This window comes from Manacus candei, unplaced genomic scaffold (genome assembly GCF_025592945.1).
Source record: "Manacus candei isolate 608988 ecotype Guabito, Panama unplaced genomic scaffold, ASM2559294v1 h1tg000150l, whole genome shotgun sequence".
Taxonomy (NCBI): Eukaryota; Metazoa; Chordata; class Aves; order Passeriformes; family Pipridae; genus Manacus; species Manacus candei.
The window spans coordinates 597,871-611,639 of NW_026138198.1; the positions used below are offsets into that span (position 1 = coordinate 597,871).

Here is a 13,769-nt window from a genome sequence, read left to right on the forward strand (position 1 = left end):
ATTTTGGGATTTCAGCTGGAAGATTTTGGAAGCACAAGGGAGCTGGTTGGGTTTTTATAAAGTGGCTTTTTCCTTTCTTTCATCTGCCCCTTGAAAAATCCGCTGCCGGCCCAGCTGTGTGCTCATGGAAATCCTTCCCTGTGAGGGTGGTGAGGCCCTGGCAAAGGTTGCCCAGAGAATTTGGGGATACCCCACCCCTGGAAGTGTCCAAGGCCAGGTTGGATGGGGCTTGGAGCAACCTGATCTGGTGGGAGGTGCCCCTGCCCATGGCAGGGGGTGGAACAAAATGGACTTTAAGGTCCCTTCCAACCCAAACTGCTCCATGATTCCATGATTTTATGAAAGAACATTCATGTATTCCCCAGACAGGGCTTGGGAAGGGGCAGAGCAGAGCTGGGGTGCAGCACAGGCCCCCAAAACAGCCGTGCCAGTGCCCCCAGCAGCAGCAGCACTGTGGGATGCAGCTTCCCGTTGGAGCATCCCGCAGAGGGTGTCAGAGGGAGCCCCCCGGGGCCTCAGCAGTGGGCACAGGGGGGCTGTGTGTCACCCCTCCACTGGCCAGGCTCCACAGGGCTCCTGGCAGGGAGGCACTGGCTGCCACAAGCCAAGTTTCCCCTCCCGTTTCCACAGCAACACTCGATGACTGATTTCCTTCGATGACTGATTTCCTCCGCTGCCCTCCAAGCAGGGCGCGGGAGCTCAGCCCTGGCACAGCACCTCGACACCCAAAACCCCTGCCCACAGCTGTCCCTGGAGCCCTGGCACCCCACTGGCACTCCCTGGCACCCCCTGGCACCCAGCATGGAGCTGGCAGTGGCACGATACTCCTACCCCTACACGTTGACCCCAACGCCGCGTTAATTAAAACTGCTGCAACCAGTGATAATTTCAGGGTGCCAAAAACGCCCTGAAAAACACACCAGCACACGGGGGATTGTTTTTGTAATTATCACCAATTAGTCATTGGTGCCTGATTGGGGTGGTGTTGATGGGTATGTCCAGCCTGTTTTGGAAGGGCTGATAAAAGGAGGATGCTGTGCCAGGCACCCACCCCGGCACAGCCATCGCTGCTTAACAGCAGGAAAAAGCGGCTCTTACTTGGATCTGGTTGCAAAATTAATTGATAAATTAAGGATACAACTGCAACATTTCCCTTTTTCTATCGTGCATTTTGCAGTTGGCTCCATAAAGGTGCCATTTCCCTGTGTTGTCGCCCTACAAATCCCAAGCCTTGGGCTTCTCCGGCTGCCACCAAATGGTGACAGGAGGTGCAAAGTCTGGAGAAACTGGAGGTGAGGTGGCCCAAGTGCAGCCTTTTTGTCAGAGCTTAAATCTGTGAAATGGTAACTCAGAGCAGCAGGAGGGCTGCCAGCAGCCGGGAGCATCCCAGGGAAAAGGCCAGCGTGGGTGCCTGGGGACACGCCGGGATGGGAACTGGAGGACCTTTCCCTCCCCTGGAGACCTCTCCCGTGGCAAGATGAAGGAGAAATGGAGGCCGAGTCATCAAAGGGAGGGGGATTCATTAAATTCATTCCTATTTAGCCTTTATTAAACACAGCCCATGGGGAGGGAAGAGCCACCTCCCCTCCTCACCCCTGGGGAGACAGGGCTGGCTGGTCCAAAAAACCCTTCCACATCTGGTTTTAGGAAAATTTAGGGGTTTTTTTTAGGCCAGGGCTGAAATCTGGAGGCTATACTTAGCAGCAGACAATGCAGTCCCCCTCCCAGAAGTTGCTGATTCTCTCGTGCTCCTCCCTCCTGCCCCGAAAATGTCGGGTCTCAGCAGAAATCAGCAATTAGGCACCGGGACCGGCCACGGTCAGTGCCCGCCTCGCGGGGGCCAAGGGGTATTTTTGGAGGACAAAGGGAATTCTCTGGTAACATGCAATTATTTTTGGAGCCCATAGAAAAGGCACAGGATGCTCCTGGTGCTGTGGGTGCTGAGAGTGCCAGGGGAGGGGAGCAGTGGGGATACCCCTTGCTGGAGGGGCACAGCCCCATGTCTCCATCCTCATCTCTCTCCCAGAGTGTTTGGAGGCATGGACAGCAAAGGCAGGCAGAATCCAAGGATGCTCCATGCTCCTGGACCCCCAGCCTTAAAGTAGGGCATGGTTGCATCCCAGGACAGTGGCTTGTACTGGCAGAAACCACTCCAGAAGCTTTACTGGTGCTGCTTCCCTATGGGAGAACAGGCTCTTCATCATCTTCATGGAATCATAGAATCCCAGAATGGTTCGGGCCTTAAAGATCATCTCATCCCACTCAGTCCCTGCCATGCACCTTCCACTAGCCCAGGTTGCTCCAAGCCCCTTCCAACCTGGCCTTGGACACTTCCAGGGATGGAGCAGCCACAGCTTCTCTGGGCAACCTGTGCCAGGGCCTCACCACCCTCACAGGGAAGAATTTCTTCCCAATATCCCATCTAACCCTGCCCTCTGGCAGTGGGAAGCCATTCCCCCTTGTCCTGTCACTCCACACTCTCTCCCTGTGAGAGGATAAATACACTGAGGATCCAGAGATGCTCCGACAGCTGGGAATGGGGACATGGAAAGGCTGTGGGTGTTTGTACCATCCATAACAGTTTTCCTTGGCTGGAGGAAGGAGATGCCAGGATCAGCAAAAACTGGCAAAATCACAAGGAAAAGGGCTGGCTAATTATGTTCTGTGGAGTTTAATTAGCACTAGTGGGAGATGGGATGGTGCTCCTGGGTGTCGTGGAGGAGAAAAGCAGCACAAACCCTCTATCACACACCAGGTGGTTCACACAAAAACATCAATTTAGGATCCTCCCTTGGGAAAACTCACCTGGCTGCTGCTCCCAAACACTCATCCTATTGTCCCTAAGGAGAGCTCGCTCCAAGAAGAGGGGGAGGGAGAAAGTGGGATTAAAGGGGTGGAGCGTGGCCGGCAGAGGATGGACTCACTCATCACACTGGTCACTCCTGTCTGTTACCCGAGGTGGGGAGCAGGATTGGGGGCCCTGGGGACAGGCTTTTCCCAACCAGCTCCACAACAAGGGGCTCATCCCTTTATCCCAGGACTTCTGCGAGTTGAGGACCCCTCTGAACATCCCCTCGGGAAGCACAGCTGCAAGGAGCACAGGATCTACATCCCTTACTGTGGATACCCCCTAACCCCACTCATTTCAGGAGCTCCTGCAGCTCCCCCAGCACCTCCACCCAGCTCCAGAGCGCTGGACCTGGCTGCCACTTCCATAAAAATCACCCCAAAAATCAGAACTGAAAGGCTCAGCCCATCCATTCCCCTGCCCGAGGCAGGAGTTGCCTTAACCAGCTCTCCGGAGCCGGGATCGCCGGAGCAGAGAGCACAATAAACGCAGCGTGTCCTTAAATTCAGACCCCTCCCTTAAGCCTGGGAGCATTTCAGATCTCCACGAGTCAAAGCGATGCAAACAACTGTCACTTTATTGTCACGTCCAGCCGTACCGCGAAAGGCACACAACAAACTTCATTGGTACAAAAGAATTTCGCTCCGGGTGTGTGTGTGGGGGGAGAAGTTCGTACAGTTTTCCTTGAGTTTTTTTTTTTCTTTTTCCTTTTCTTTTTTTTTTTTTTTTCTTTTATGTCTTTGTTCCTTTTGCAACACAGTCACTGGCTCTCCCATCGCCCCCGACGGGAAGATCCTTTCACAGAAAGGACTATTTTGTGCAGACAGACAGCTCGTTATTGCGGGGGGAACGGCCCGAGGGGCAGGGCGGGCACGGCCACCCCCGGTCCCTGCCGGAGCCGCCCCGGCCACCTGCGGAATAAACGGGAATAAATGGCACCTCTGTGTCCCCCCTGCTCCAATGGCACCTCTGTGTCCCCCCTGCACCCTGGCACTGCTCCTGCTTGTCCAGGGGTGAGCTCCATCACAGCCCAACACATCATCCCAACCCCATCACTCCAACACTCCAGTCCAGCTTCAGGATAACGGGATGAGGGGGAGGAATGGAGAGGCCCTGGTTTAGCTGCCCCCCCTGCCCAATTTTGAGCATTTCTTTCCACAATTTATCCCTTTTTTTTCCCCTCCAGCTCCGTGTTTCGGCAGGGCAGTGGGTGAGGATCCCGTGGATGGAGGGGGTGCCAGCATGACTCCCCAGCAGAGGGGGAAAAAAAGAGGCTGGGGGTGAATTTGGGGAATTTTCCTGCCTGTACCAACATGGAAACCCACATTGCTGGTGCACACACCACAAATCCAGCCATGGATGGGGATCTGGAGAGGCAAACAGGATCCCAGCCTCGGATGTGGCACTCACAGGAGAAGCTTTTGGGGTGTCCCCCCCAAAACCAGAGCAGGGCACACAGCCCTGAGCCCCCAGGCAGCATCCACCAGCTGCCCTGTGTGGATTGAGGGAGATAAGGATGCTTTAGGGACCACCATCCTCCTGCTTGCCCCGCCAGCACTTGGATATCAACGTTATTTTCCCATAAAATCCTTTGTGCCATGCAAAATCCTGAGGTGGGGACACACTGCCAGTGCCACAGTCCCACGGCAGCACCTGAAGCTCTCCCACACCTGCTCCCACATCCCAAAAATCCCAATAACACCGAGGTTTTTTGGCACTGTGCCTCTAGCTACGCTCCCTTTCTTTTGGTACCAGCTCCCCTTTCTTGGCTCCCTCCCCCAACATTTCTTACAAAAATAAGATTGTGCTTATTTATAAAATAATTATAATTTTTCTTTTTTTTTTTTAAGAAAAGCTTCCAGTTAAAAAACGGTGGTGTATCAAAATATGGCAGAACTTTGGCTGTCAATGGCTAAACTCTAATTAAAAATATCTACTAAAAAGGCATTGTGCTGTGAATATTAGCTCTGTAATGCTTCACCCTCCGGTACCGATGGCAAATATTCCACCTGGGCTGTCTGGCTTCCCTAGGACACTCTCAGAAACCGCCCTTGGATTTTTCTAGCACATCACCAGCATCCTCTGGCAGAATTATTCCAACTGTAAGAGACTTAAAGACACGTGAAAAGCCTTGGGAAAATACAACAGAGACTGCACCGGGAAGAGCCACACATACAAGGCAGTTGCATACATATTCTCCTCGAGAGGAAAGTCTATTTTCTCACCTTAGTGCTTAGAAAAAAAATATGATTATTTATACAGTTCATGAAAGAAGAGAGGCAGATCCTTTGTATAAAAGGGATTTTAGAGCAGGAGTAAAATGCAAATGGGTCTATAAGATCCAGACATATATAAACATACATACCTCGATATATTTATATATGTATTCTCTAGATATTCAACCTTTCAGATGCATTATTGCAATATCCTTACATGGGACCTGTTCTTTTCCATCTTTTCCATCCTTCTTTGCTTTCTTTTTTTTCTTTTTTTGAGGTGTTTTTTTTTTTGTTTTGTTTTTTTTTTTTTGGTTTTGGGGTTTTGCTCTCAAAAAAAAAAATTTTTTTTAAAGAAAAAGATTAAAACAAGTTGCAAATGGCTCTGCCAACTCCCAGCCACCATCCACCTCGCTGGGAACCGCTCTGGCCTGACCCCCTGCACGTGTTTTTGGAAGAACCGGGATGATGCTCTGCCCCAGCCGTGCCTTCCTCCACGGAACATCATTATTGCTTAATTCTCCCTTCCCATACTGGCCTTTAGGGTTATTTACATTTCTTTGGCTTGACTTGAACTCAACAGTCTGGCACTTTCTCTCCAGCTGCCAACGCGGAGCCGCCGCCGGATGGGGGGGGGCAAGGAGGGGAAGAGGCCACAAGGAGAAAACACGGGTGGGCTTCTGCTGGTCAGGCGAGCTGTGCTTCTCCCAGTCGAAATAAGACAGCTTGTGTTTGGCACAGACTCATCCGGAGTCGATTCGCCGCGCCCGGGGATCCCCATCGGGACAATCCTCCCGGTGCCGCGGTTCCCACGGGAACAGGGAGCGGGGCGGGGTGGGGGGAAGGGGCTGTGGACACCCCCCCTCCATGCAGGGCAGGGAGCCCCATCCTCCCCCACCCCCGAGGGCGGGCAGCCGGTCCTGCCCCCTCCCTCCGAGGCGCTCAGACCACGAACTCGGGGACTTCGTCGTGGGTGAGGTCCAAGGAGAAGTATTTGCTGGTTCTTTTGACGGGGAAGGTCTCCTGGATGTTGATGCACTGCTGGGCCAGGCAGCCGTTGCAGTAGAGCCCGTCCTCGTCCAGCCCGTGGGCGCAGCCGAAGGTGTAGCTCTGCGCCGTGTCCTGGCACAGGTTGGCCAGCTGGAGGAAGTCCTTCTGGTAGAGCCGAATGTCGTCCAGGCTCAGGCTGTGCCGGTCCGTCGACGTCTTCGACTTCCTGCACGACGTCTGGGGAAAAAGCAGAGGGGCTTCAGGACCCTCCGGGAAGCCAAGGGAATCCTGAAAAATGGCAGCCCCACCGAGCCACCCCGAACCACCCCCCGAGGGCCACGCACCTGGGGCAGGGAGTCGGTGCTCTGCCCCCGCAGCTTCACCACCGTCTCCGAGGAGCTGGAGGTGGAGGAGCTGATCTCCTTCACGATAAGCCCTGCGTGGAGAAGGGAGGAAGAGGAGGGTGTGAAGGTTAATTTTGAGGTGTCTCAGCTCTCTTGGGATCCAACCCTGCTGCCCCTGGGGCTTGTCCCTGCTTTGGGGCACAAGGCAGCCTCTGCTCAACAGGGTGCCACTAGCTACAAAGCATCCCAAATTATCCCCCAGAACTGCATCCAAAGCCATCCCCAGTGAGCCTGGTACCTCAGAAACCTCCCAGCATGGAGCTGGAAATGTGGGTGACTCCCTGGGTGCAGGCACAGCTCCAGAGAAGATCATTGAGTCCAACCATTCCTCCAGCACTGCCAAGGCCACCACTAACCCATGTCCCCAAGTGCCACATCCTTTTAAATCCCCGCAGGGATAGGAACTTTACCACTTCCCTGGGTAGCTGTGCTGGGGATGGACCACGCTTTCCACGTAGAAATTTTCCCTAATATCAGCCTAAACACCCCCTGGCACAACTTGAGGCAGTCTCCTCTTTTTTTTACCCCATCTCTCCTTCAACCCACTTGGGCAAAAGGCTTTTACCGGTGTCCCAAATGGACACTTTGGGCTAATTCCGCTCTGCTGAACACCAAAGAATCACAGAATGACCTGGGTTGGAAGGTACCTTAAACACCCTCTCATTCCAAGCCCCAAAGGTATGACTTGGGCTGGGGAATTGGAAGTGAAAGCGGCCACCGCCTTACCCGAGTGCCCGTTGAACTTGCGGGACAGCAGCATGTCCTCCGTGATGTAGACGCACATGTCGGGGCTCACCTCCATGTCTCCAGCCTGCTCCAGCTCCCGGGGGTCATCCACCAGCATCTCGATTTCTGCCGGAGACAAGAAGGTGGGACGAGCCGCTGACGTGACTCCTCACACCCCGACCACCCGCCGGGACTCACGCTGGAAAGCCCAAACCGGTGTCTCACCATCATCCTGGGAGTCCTCCTCCAGCCGGTCCTTCCCGCCGCTCTCCACGCCGGAGGTGTGGGAGCTGCCGTGGCTGGTCATGGAGCTGCAGGTCTTCAGCTTGCGGTGGGCGCCGGCGCCGGAGAAGCCGTCGTCGGGCCCCATCTCCCTGGGCTTGGGGTCGGCCTCGATGCCGGAGGTGTGGGAGCTGCTGTGGCTGGCGGTGGAATGCCGGGAGAGCCGCTTGTGCCGGATGCTGCCGGCGCTGCTGCCGCTGGCGCGCGAGCGCTTCTCCAGCTGCTCCATGTCCAGGTCCAGGGTGTCGCTGATGTAGGATTCCCGGTACTGCTTCTTCTCTGCAGGGTAGAACAACGTCAGCAGCCTGCATCCCGACCCCCCCGGGCTCCCTGGATTCCCTGGAAGGGCGTGGACCACCCCGGCACACAGGGGCACCCGGGGGAACTGCCATCCGAGCCCGGCGTGGGGACACACCTGGAGCCAGCCCTGCCCTGGTGGCATTTAGGGATGGTGGGATGGGGGGCCTCAAAGTTGCTGTGCTCTGTGCTGGGCTGCCCCTCAAAGGGGGGGGAGGAGGAGGAATAAGAGTTGAGGAAGAGGAGGAGAAGGAGAAAGAAAATTAGGAGATGCAGGAAGAGGAAGAAAAAAAGAGAGAAGGAAGATGAAGATGAGGAGAAAGAAGAAGATGAGGAGGACAAGGAGGAAGAAGAAGCTGAGGAGTAGGTGGAGAAGAAAGTAGATGAGGAGGATGAGGAGGAAGAATAAGATGAGAAGAAAAAAGAGGAAGAAGAGGAGGGGAAAGAGGGAGATGAGGAAGACAAAGGAAGATGAGAAGGGAAAAGAGAAGAAAGAGCAAGAAGAGAAGCAGGAAGAGGAAGAGGAGGAGGAAGAGGAAGAAGAGGAGGAGGAAGAGAAAAAGAAAGTAGAGGTAGAAGAGGAGGAGGAGAAAAACAAAAGGAGGATGAAGATGAGGACGAGGAATGAGATGAGAAGGAAGAAGATGTGGAGGATGAAGAGGAGAAGAAAGAAGAGTAGGACAAGGAGAACAAATAAGAAAAGGAGGAGGAGGGGAAAAGGAAGATGAGGAAGAGAAAGAGGAAGATGAGGAGAGGAAAGAGGAGGAAGAAGAACTTGTATCCCTCAGTATCTAATGGGAACGTGGACACCCAGCCCTGCCAGGAGATTATCCTGTTGGGCAGGGATGGGGCATAGGATGCACAGCCTGGGGGGACGTGGGGACAGTCATCCCCTGACACACTCCCAGCCATGGGGCTGGCACACCAGGCACTCCTAGGGGCAGAAATGCCAGGTGGGAGCCTGTCACTGTGGGATTTGGGAGCCTGTCACCGGTGGGATTTGGGAGCCTGTCACTGTGGGATTTGGGAGCCTGTCACCAGGGGACCTACCCTCGTTCTCCTCCAGGCGCCGGACCTGGCGCAGGACGGGCTGCAGGTTCATGTAGAGCCGGTGGCTGCTGCTCAGCAGCTGCAGCAGGTGCCGGGAGCGCAGCGGGCACCCCGTGTAGTAAATGAGCTTCCTGGCAGAGGGCAGCCCGTCAGGCAGGATCTCAAACTTCTTGCCCTGTGTGGGAGAAGGGAGAGATCAGCCCTGAAGAGGGAAAACACTCCATTTCTCCCCCCTGTCCTGCTGTAGCCCATGGTTAACCTACGGGTTGCAATCACCCGCTTGAGGTCTGGGCAACTGTGCCCCACGCCCAAATCAGAGCCCAGGAGATGCTCTGCCTGGGGATCATGGAATCACAGAGTAGTTGGGGCTGGAAAGGACCTTTAAGATCATCTCATTTCACCTCCACTACCCCAGGTTGCTCCAAGACCCGTCCAATCCAACCTGGAACACTTCCAAGGATCCAGGGGCAGCCACAGCTTCTCTGGACAACCTGTGCCAGGGCCTCACCACCCTCACAGCCAAGAATTTCTTCCCAGTATTCCATCTATCCCTGCCCTCTGGCAGCGGGAAGCCATTCCCCATCATCCTGTCCCTCCATCCCTTGTCCCAAGTCCCTCCCCAGCTCTCCTGGAGCCCCTTTAGGCCCTGGAAGAGGTTCTCAGGTCTCCCTGGAGCCTTCTCTTGTCCAGGTGAACACCCCCAGCTCTCCTAGCCTGTCTCCAGAGCAGAGGTGCTCCATCCCTTGGAGCATCTCTCTGACCTCCCCTGGACCTGCTCCAACAGGCTCACATCCTTCCTGTGCTGAGGACCCCAGAGCTGGAAGCTCTGCTCCAGGTGGAAATGGTGGCACTCACCACAAAAACCAGTTTCCCCACGTTTGTCCACGGGAAGTCGTAGAGCAGCTGCTTTTCTTCATCCAAATTCTGCAAAAAGAGGAGAGGGAGCCCTGGCTGAGGATGCTGGCAGGGGCAGGGAGCCAACCTGAGCCATCACCCTCCCTCAGCCACCTACCTGGAAGATCTGGATGCCCCGTGTTGTCAGCCCCAGCGTCAGGGAGGCCTCCACTTCCCTTTTGTCCTAAGGAGGAAAAAATTACATGGTTTTAAATACCCAATTTGCAGCATGAAGTGGAGAAATCAGCCCCAGCTCAGCCCAGAGATCCTCCATTAGTCACCCCAGTCACCGTTTTATGATTAATGTGCCAAATTAATAATATAATCATACTGTGAGGGTGGGGAGGCCCTGGCACAGGTTGCCCAGAGAAGCTGTGGCTGCCCCTGGATCCCTGGAAGTGTCCAAGGCCAGGTTGGACAGGGCTTGGAGCAACCTGGGCTAGTGGAAGGTGTCCCTGCTCCTTTCAGGGGGTGGAACAAGATGACCTCTCAAGTCCTTTCCAACCTAAACCAGTCCAGGATTCTATCACAGCATCCTGTGCTCTCCCAAAAGCTTCTCCTTTTTAACTTCAGGATGCTACAAAAAGGCCTGTGAAGCACCATCTCCCAGCAAACAAACTTCTTGTTCCCAGGAGAAAGACCCAGCATATGACTCTTGGGGATGGTCCTGTGCAGGACTAAGGGCTGCACTCAGTGATCCTTGTGGGTCCCTTCCAACTCAGTGTATCCTGTGATTCTGTGACATATTTCCTGGAGAGGGGACTGCCAAAAATAAGATCCCAGAAACCTCAAAACCTCCTGGATGGGGCTCACCTTGTACAACCTGTAGTAGTGCACAGGCACGTCGTCGAGCCGGACGGCCTCCTTGATGTACTTGAGATGGGCTTCAGAGGCTGTCAGGGCAAACTGGTCTTTGTGCATGTTGGGCACGTGCTTCAGGATGTAGTCCTTGCCCCTCTTTGCAACCACCTGTTTGGAGGAGAGGAGAAGTTTGTCCAGCTGCTCCCTGCTCGCTCAGGGCCTGATTCTGCCCCAGCGCTCCTGGGCAGTGGTGATTCCAAGGGAAAAGGGGAAAGGGGAGCAGCACGATTTGTTATAGAGACCTGCAGGAAAAAAATAAAATAGATACAGTGGCCAGCAGCTTCTCACCAGCAGGATTTCCCACTGGGAAGTGCATGTGTGCTCCCTGTGCCCAGCCCATGGAGCTCACACCACTGGTGACACCTGTGCTGGGCCAGGAGAGCCATGCTCAGACTCCCTGTGGGAATGGGGACACGGACCCAGGGCCATCACTCCTCAGTGACATGTGTGAGAAAAAGAGAAGCCAGCAAATTTTGGAAAAAAAAAACAAGAAGGAGGTTGGAAAGGAGAAGAGAAGGCTCCAGAGAGGCTTTTGAGCACCTAAAGGGGCTCCAACAGAGCTGGAGAGGGACTTGGGACAAGGGCCTGGAGGGACGGGACAAGAAGGAATGGCTTCCCACTGCCAGAGGGTAGGGTTAGATGGGATATTGGGAAGGAATTACTGGCTGTGAAGGAGGTGAGGCCCTGGCACAGGTTGCCCAGAGAAGCTGTGGCTGCCTCTGGATCCCTGAAAGTGCTCCAGGTCAGGTTGGACGGGGCTTGGAGCAACCTGGGGTAGTGGAAGGTGTCCCTGCCTATGGCAGGGGGTGAAATGAGATGGTCTTGAAGGTCCTTTCCAACCCAAACCATTCTGGGATTCTATGGTTCTGTGAAACCAGTTCCCAAAGGACTGCAAAGCCGGAGGGGCTACACCTGATGGTGGTGGGGTGATGCCGTGCTGGCACACGGCACACAGGGAATCCCTGCCACATGGGGAATGCCCTGTGAGCACCCCAGCAGCACACAGGGAAATCCCCCCCAGCGCAGGAGCTGCTCCAGCCCCACACCAACCCCAACCCTCCCTTCCCACAGCTATTTCCAGCCCCGCAGTTGTCCCAGGTTATTAATAACCAGGATTAAGCCAGAGACAGGGATGCAGCCGGAACGGCGGCCGCCTGGGAACCCTCTGAGCCGCTTCCCGGGGGCTCCCTCAAGCTCAGAGCAGGGAAACACTCACCCAGGCAGGGAAATAGGCTTCGGGCTCGAAGTACTTCCCGTAGTGCTTGTTGCGCTTGAAGTCTCCCAGGTCGGCTTGGAGGGCGAAGGCGGTGAGGAGGAAATAGGCCTCTTCCCGCAGGACACACTGGGAATGCAGCACCTGCTTCCTCAGGTGCCAGTAGTAGTAGTAACGTGCAGTCCGGTCACTGCGGGAGCAGGGGAGAGAGGGAGGAGGGAGGAGCAGAGGGGAGAGGGGCCAGTTTCGTCATTGTCGCGTGGGCTGTGCCTGCTCCCCCAAAAATGTCACCTTTGGGCACCTGCGGGTTTCAATCTCTCGGAGTTGTCTCCTCTGGGTTAGGGGGTACAGCAGGATCAGGGGATGTAGCAGGGGTAGGAGGTACAGCAGGGTTAAGAGGTGCTGCAGGCTTAGAGGGTACAGCAGAGTTAGGGGGTATAGCAGGGTTAGGGGGTACTGCAGGATTAGGAGGTGCTGCAGGGTTAGAGGGTACAGGAGGGTTAGGGGGTATAGCAGGGTTAGGGGGTACTGCAGGATTAGGAGGTGTAGCAGGGTTAGGGGGTACAGCAGGGTTAAGAGGTGCTGCAGGCTTAGCAGGTACAGGAGAGTTAGGGGGTATAGCAGGGTTAGGGGGTACTGTAGGATTAGGAGGTGCTGCAGGGTTGGGGGATACAGCAGGGTTAGGAGGTACAGCAGGATTAGGGAGTATAGCAGGGTTAGGGGGTACAGTAGGGCTAGGGGTTACAGCAGGGTTAGGAGGTGTAGCAGGATTAGGACATACAGCAGGGTTAGGAGGTGCTGCAGGGTTAGAGGGTACAGGAGGGTTAGGAGGTGCATCTGGATTAGGGGGTACAACAGGATTAGGGAGTACAGCAGGGTTAGAGGGTACAGCAGGGCTAGGAGGTACAGTTGGATTAGGGGGCACAGCAGGAGTATGGGGTACAGCAGGGTTAGGGGGTACAGCAGGGCTAGGAGATAGAGGAGGATTAGGTGGTGCTGCAGGGTTGGGGGTACAGCAGGATTAAGAGGTACAGCAGGGTTGGGGATACAGCAGGATTAGGGGGTACAGCGGAGTTAGGGGATGCAGCAGGATTAGGGGGTACAGCAGGGTAGGAGGTACAGCAGAGTTAGGGGGTACAGCAGGGTACCCCACAGCTGAGACCACAGGGTGGGAGACCACTCCAGCACCTTCTTCCCACTGGGAATCTCTTAGGAATTGAGCAGGGCTGACTCCTGAGTCGTTTGCTCACTTTTCCCATTCAGCAGTGTAAATCTGCACTGCAGCCAGCTGGAATATCCCTCCCAAAAGTATCCCCACGGGGATGCAGATGCCACTGTGTCCCCAAAACCCTGAAAATCACTTTGCCCCCGAAACAGGACCTGAAGCTCCCACCCGGCCACAGGCACAAAGGTGAGTTAAAATCAGGGTTAAACTCCAATAAATCCCTAAAAGTGATGTCCCCAGGTCCCCTGAAAGGCTTTGCATGGCTGGCTGGGAGCAGTGTCCCCATGTCCCCACCTGCCCCTGTGTGGCAGGAGAAGCCACTCAGCACCCACCCACAAACAGCTTCAGCTTTTGGGATGCCAGCAGGATTCCGCAGCATCCCGAGGCTGCACACCCACCCCAGCAGGTGCCTGGGTGAGCAGGGACAGGGGAGTGCACCCTACCTGATCAGCCTCCCGTTCTCCACATAGTACTGCACTCGGAAGTGGATGATCATCGGGGGGCCAAACTGGTCGATCCCCTGGAATGGAGGAGATTTTCAGGGTTCCTGTGGAAACCCCAGCATTGTGCCCCAGTCCCTCACCTCAGCTCTCTGGGGGTCATGTCCTTCATGGCCAACCCCTGCCCCACATGGGTGGGTTCAGTCCAGTGGCATTTTTTTCCTCAGTTAAGATTCTGACACCCATTTTTCCCCCCCAGTCTGCTGGAACTCGAAGGGGATTTGGGTTTAAAGAAGCAGGTGGCTGGGTTTCAGACCCCCAGG

At 55.1% G+C, this 13,769-nt stretch overlaps 1 protein-coding gene across 5 annotated transcripts in view; it reads right to left on the reverse strand.

Annotated features, from left to right (window-relative positions):
• Window positions 1-3,407: 3,407 nt before the first annotated feature.
• FRMD6 (FERM domain containing 6) overlaps window positions 3,408-13,769 on the reverse strand; it is a 41,893-nt gene continuing 31,531 nt past the window's right edge. For all 5 annotated transcript variants that reach the window (XM_051772166.1, XM_051772165.1, XM_051772169.1 and 2 more), the window contains 10 exons: window positions 13,450-13,526; window positions 11,785-11,971; window positions 10,521-10,676; window positions 9,826-9,891; window positions 9,669-9,737; window positions 8,814-8,988; window positions 7,410-7,745; window positions 7,185-7,310; window positions 6,399-6,490; window positions 3,408-6,291 (listed from right to left, as the gene is read on the reverse strand). In XM_051772166.1, the coding sequence (XP_051628126.1) occupies window positions 6,007-6,291; window positions 6,399-6,490; window positions 7,185-7,310; window positions 7,410-7,745; window positions 8,814-8,988; window positions 9,669-9,737; window positions 9,826-9,891; window positions 10,521-10,676; window positions 11,785-11,971; window positions 13,450-13,526 (1,569 nt within the window). In that variant the 3' untranslated portion in view covers window positions 3,408-6,006. The remainder of the gene's footprint in view (window positions 6,292-6,398; window positions 6,491-7,184; window positions 7,311-7,409; window positions 7,746-8,813; window positions 8,989-9,668; window positions 9,738-9,825; window positions 9,892-10,520; window positions 10,677-11,784; window positions 11,972-13,449; window positions 13,527-13,769) is intronic.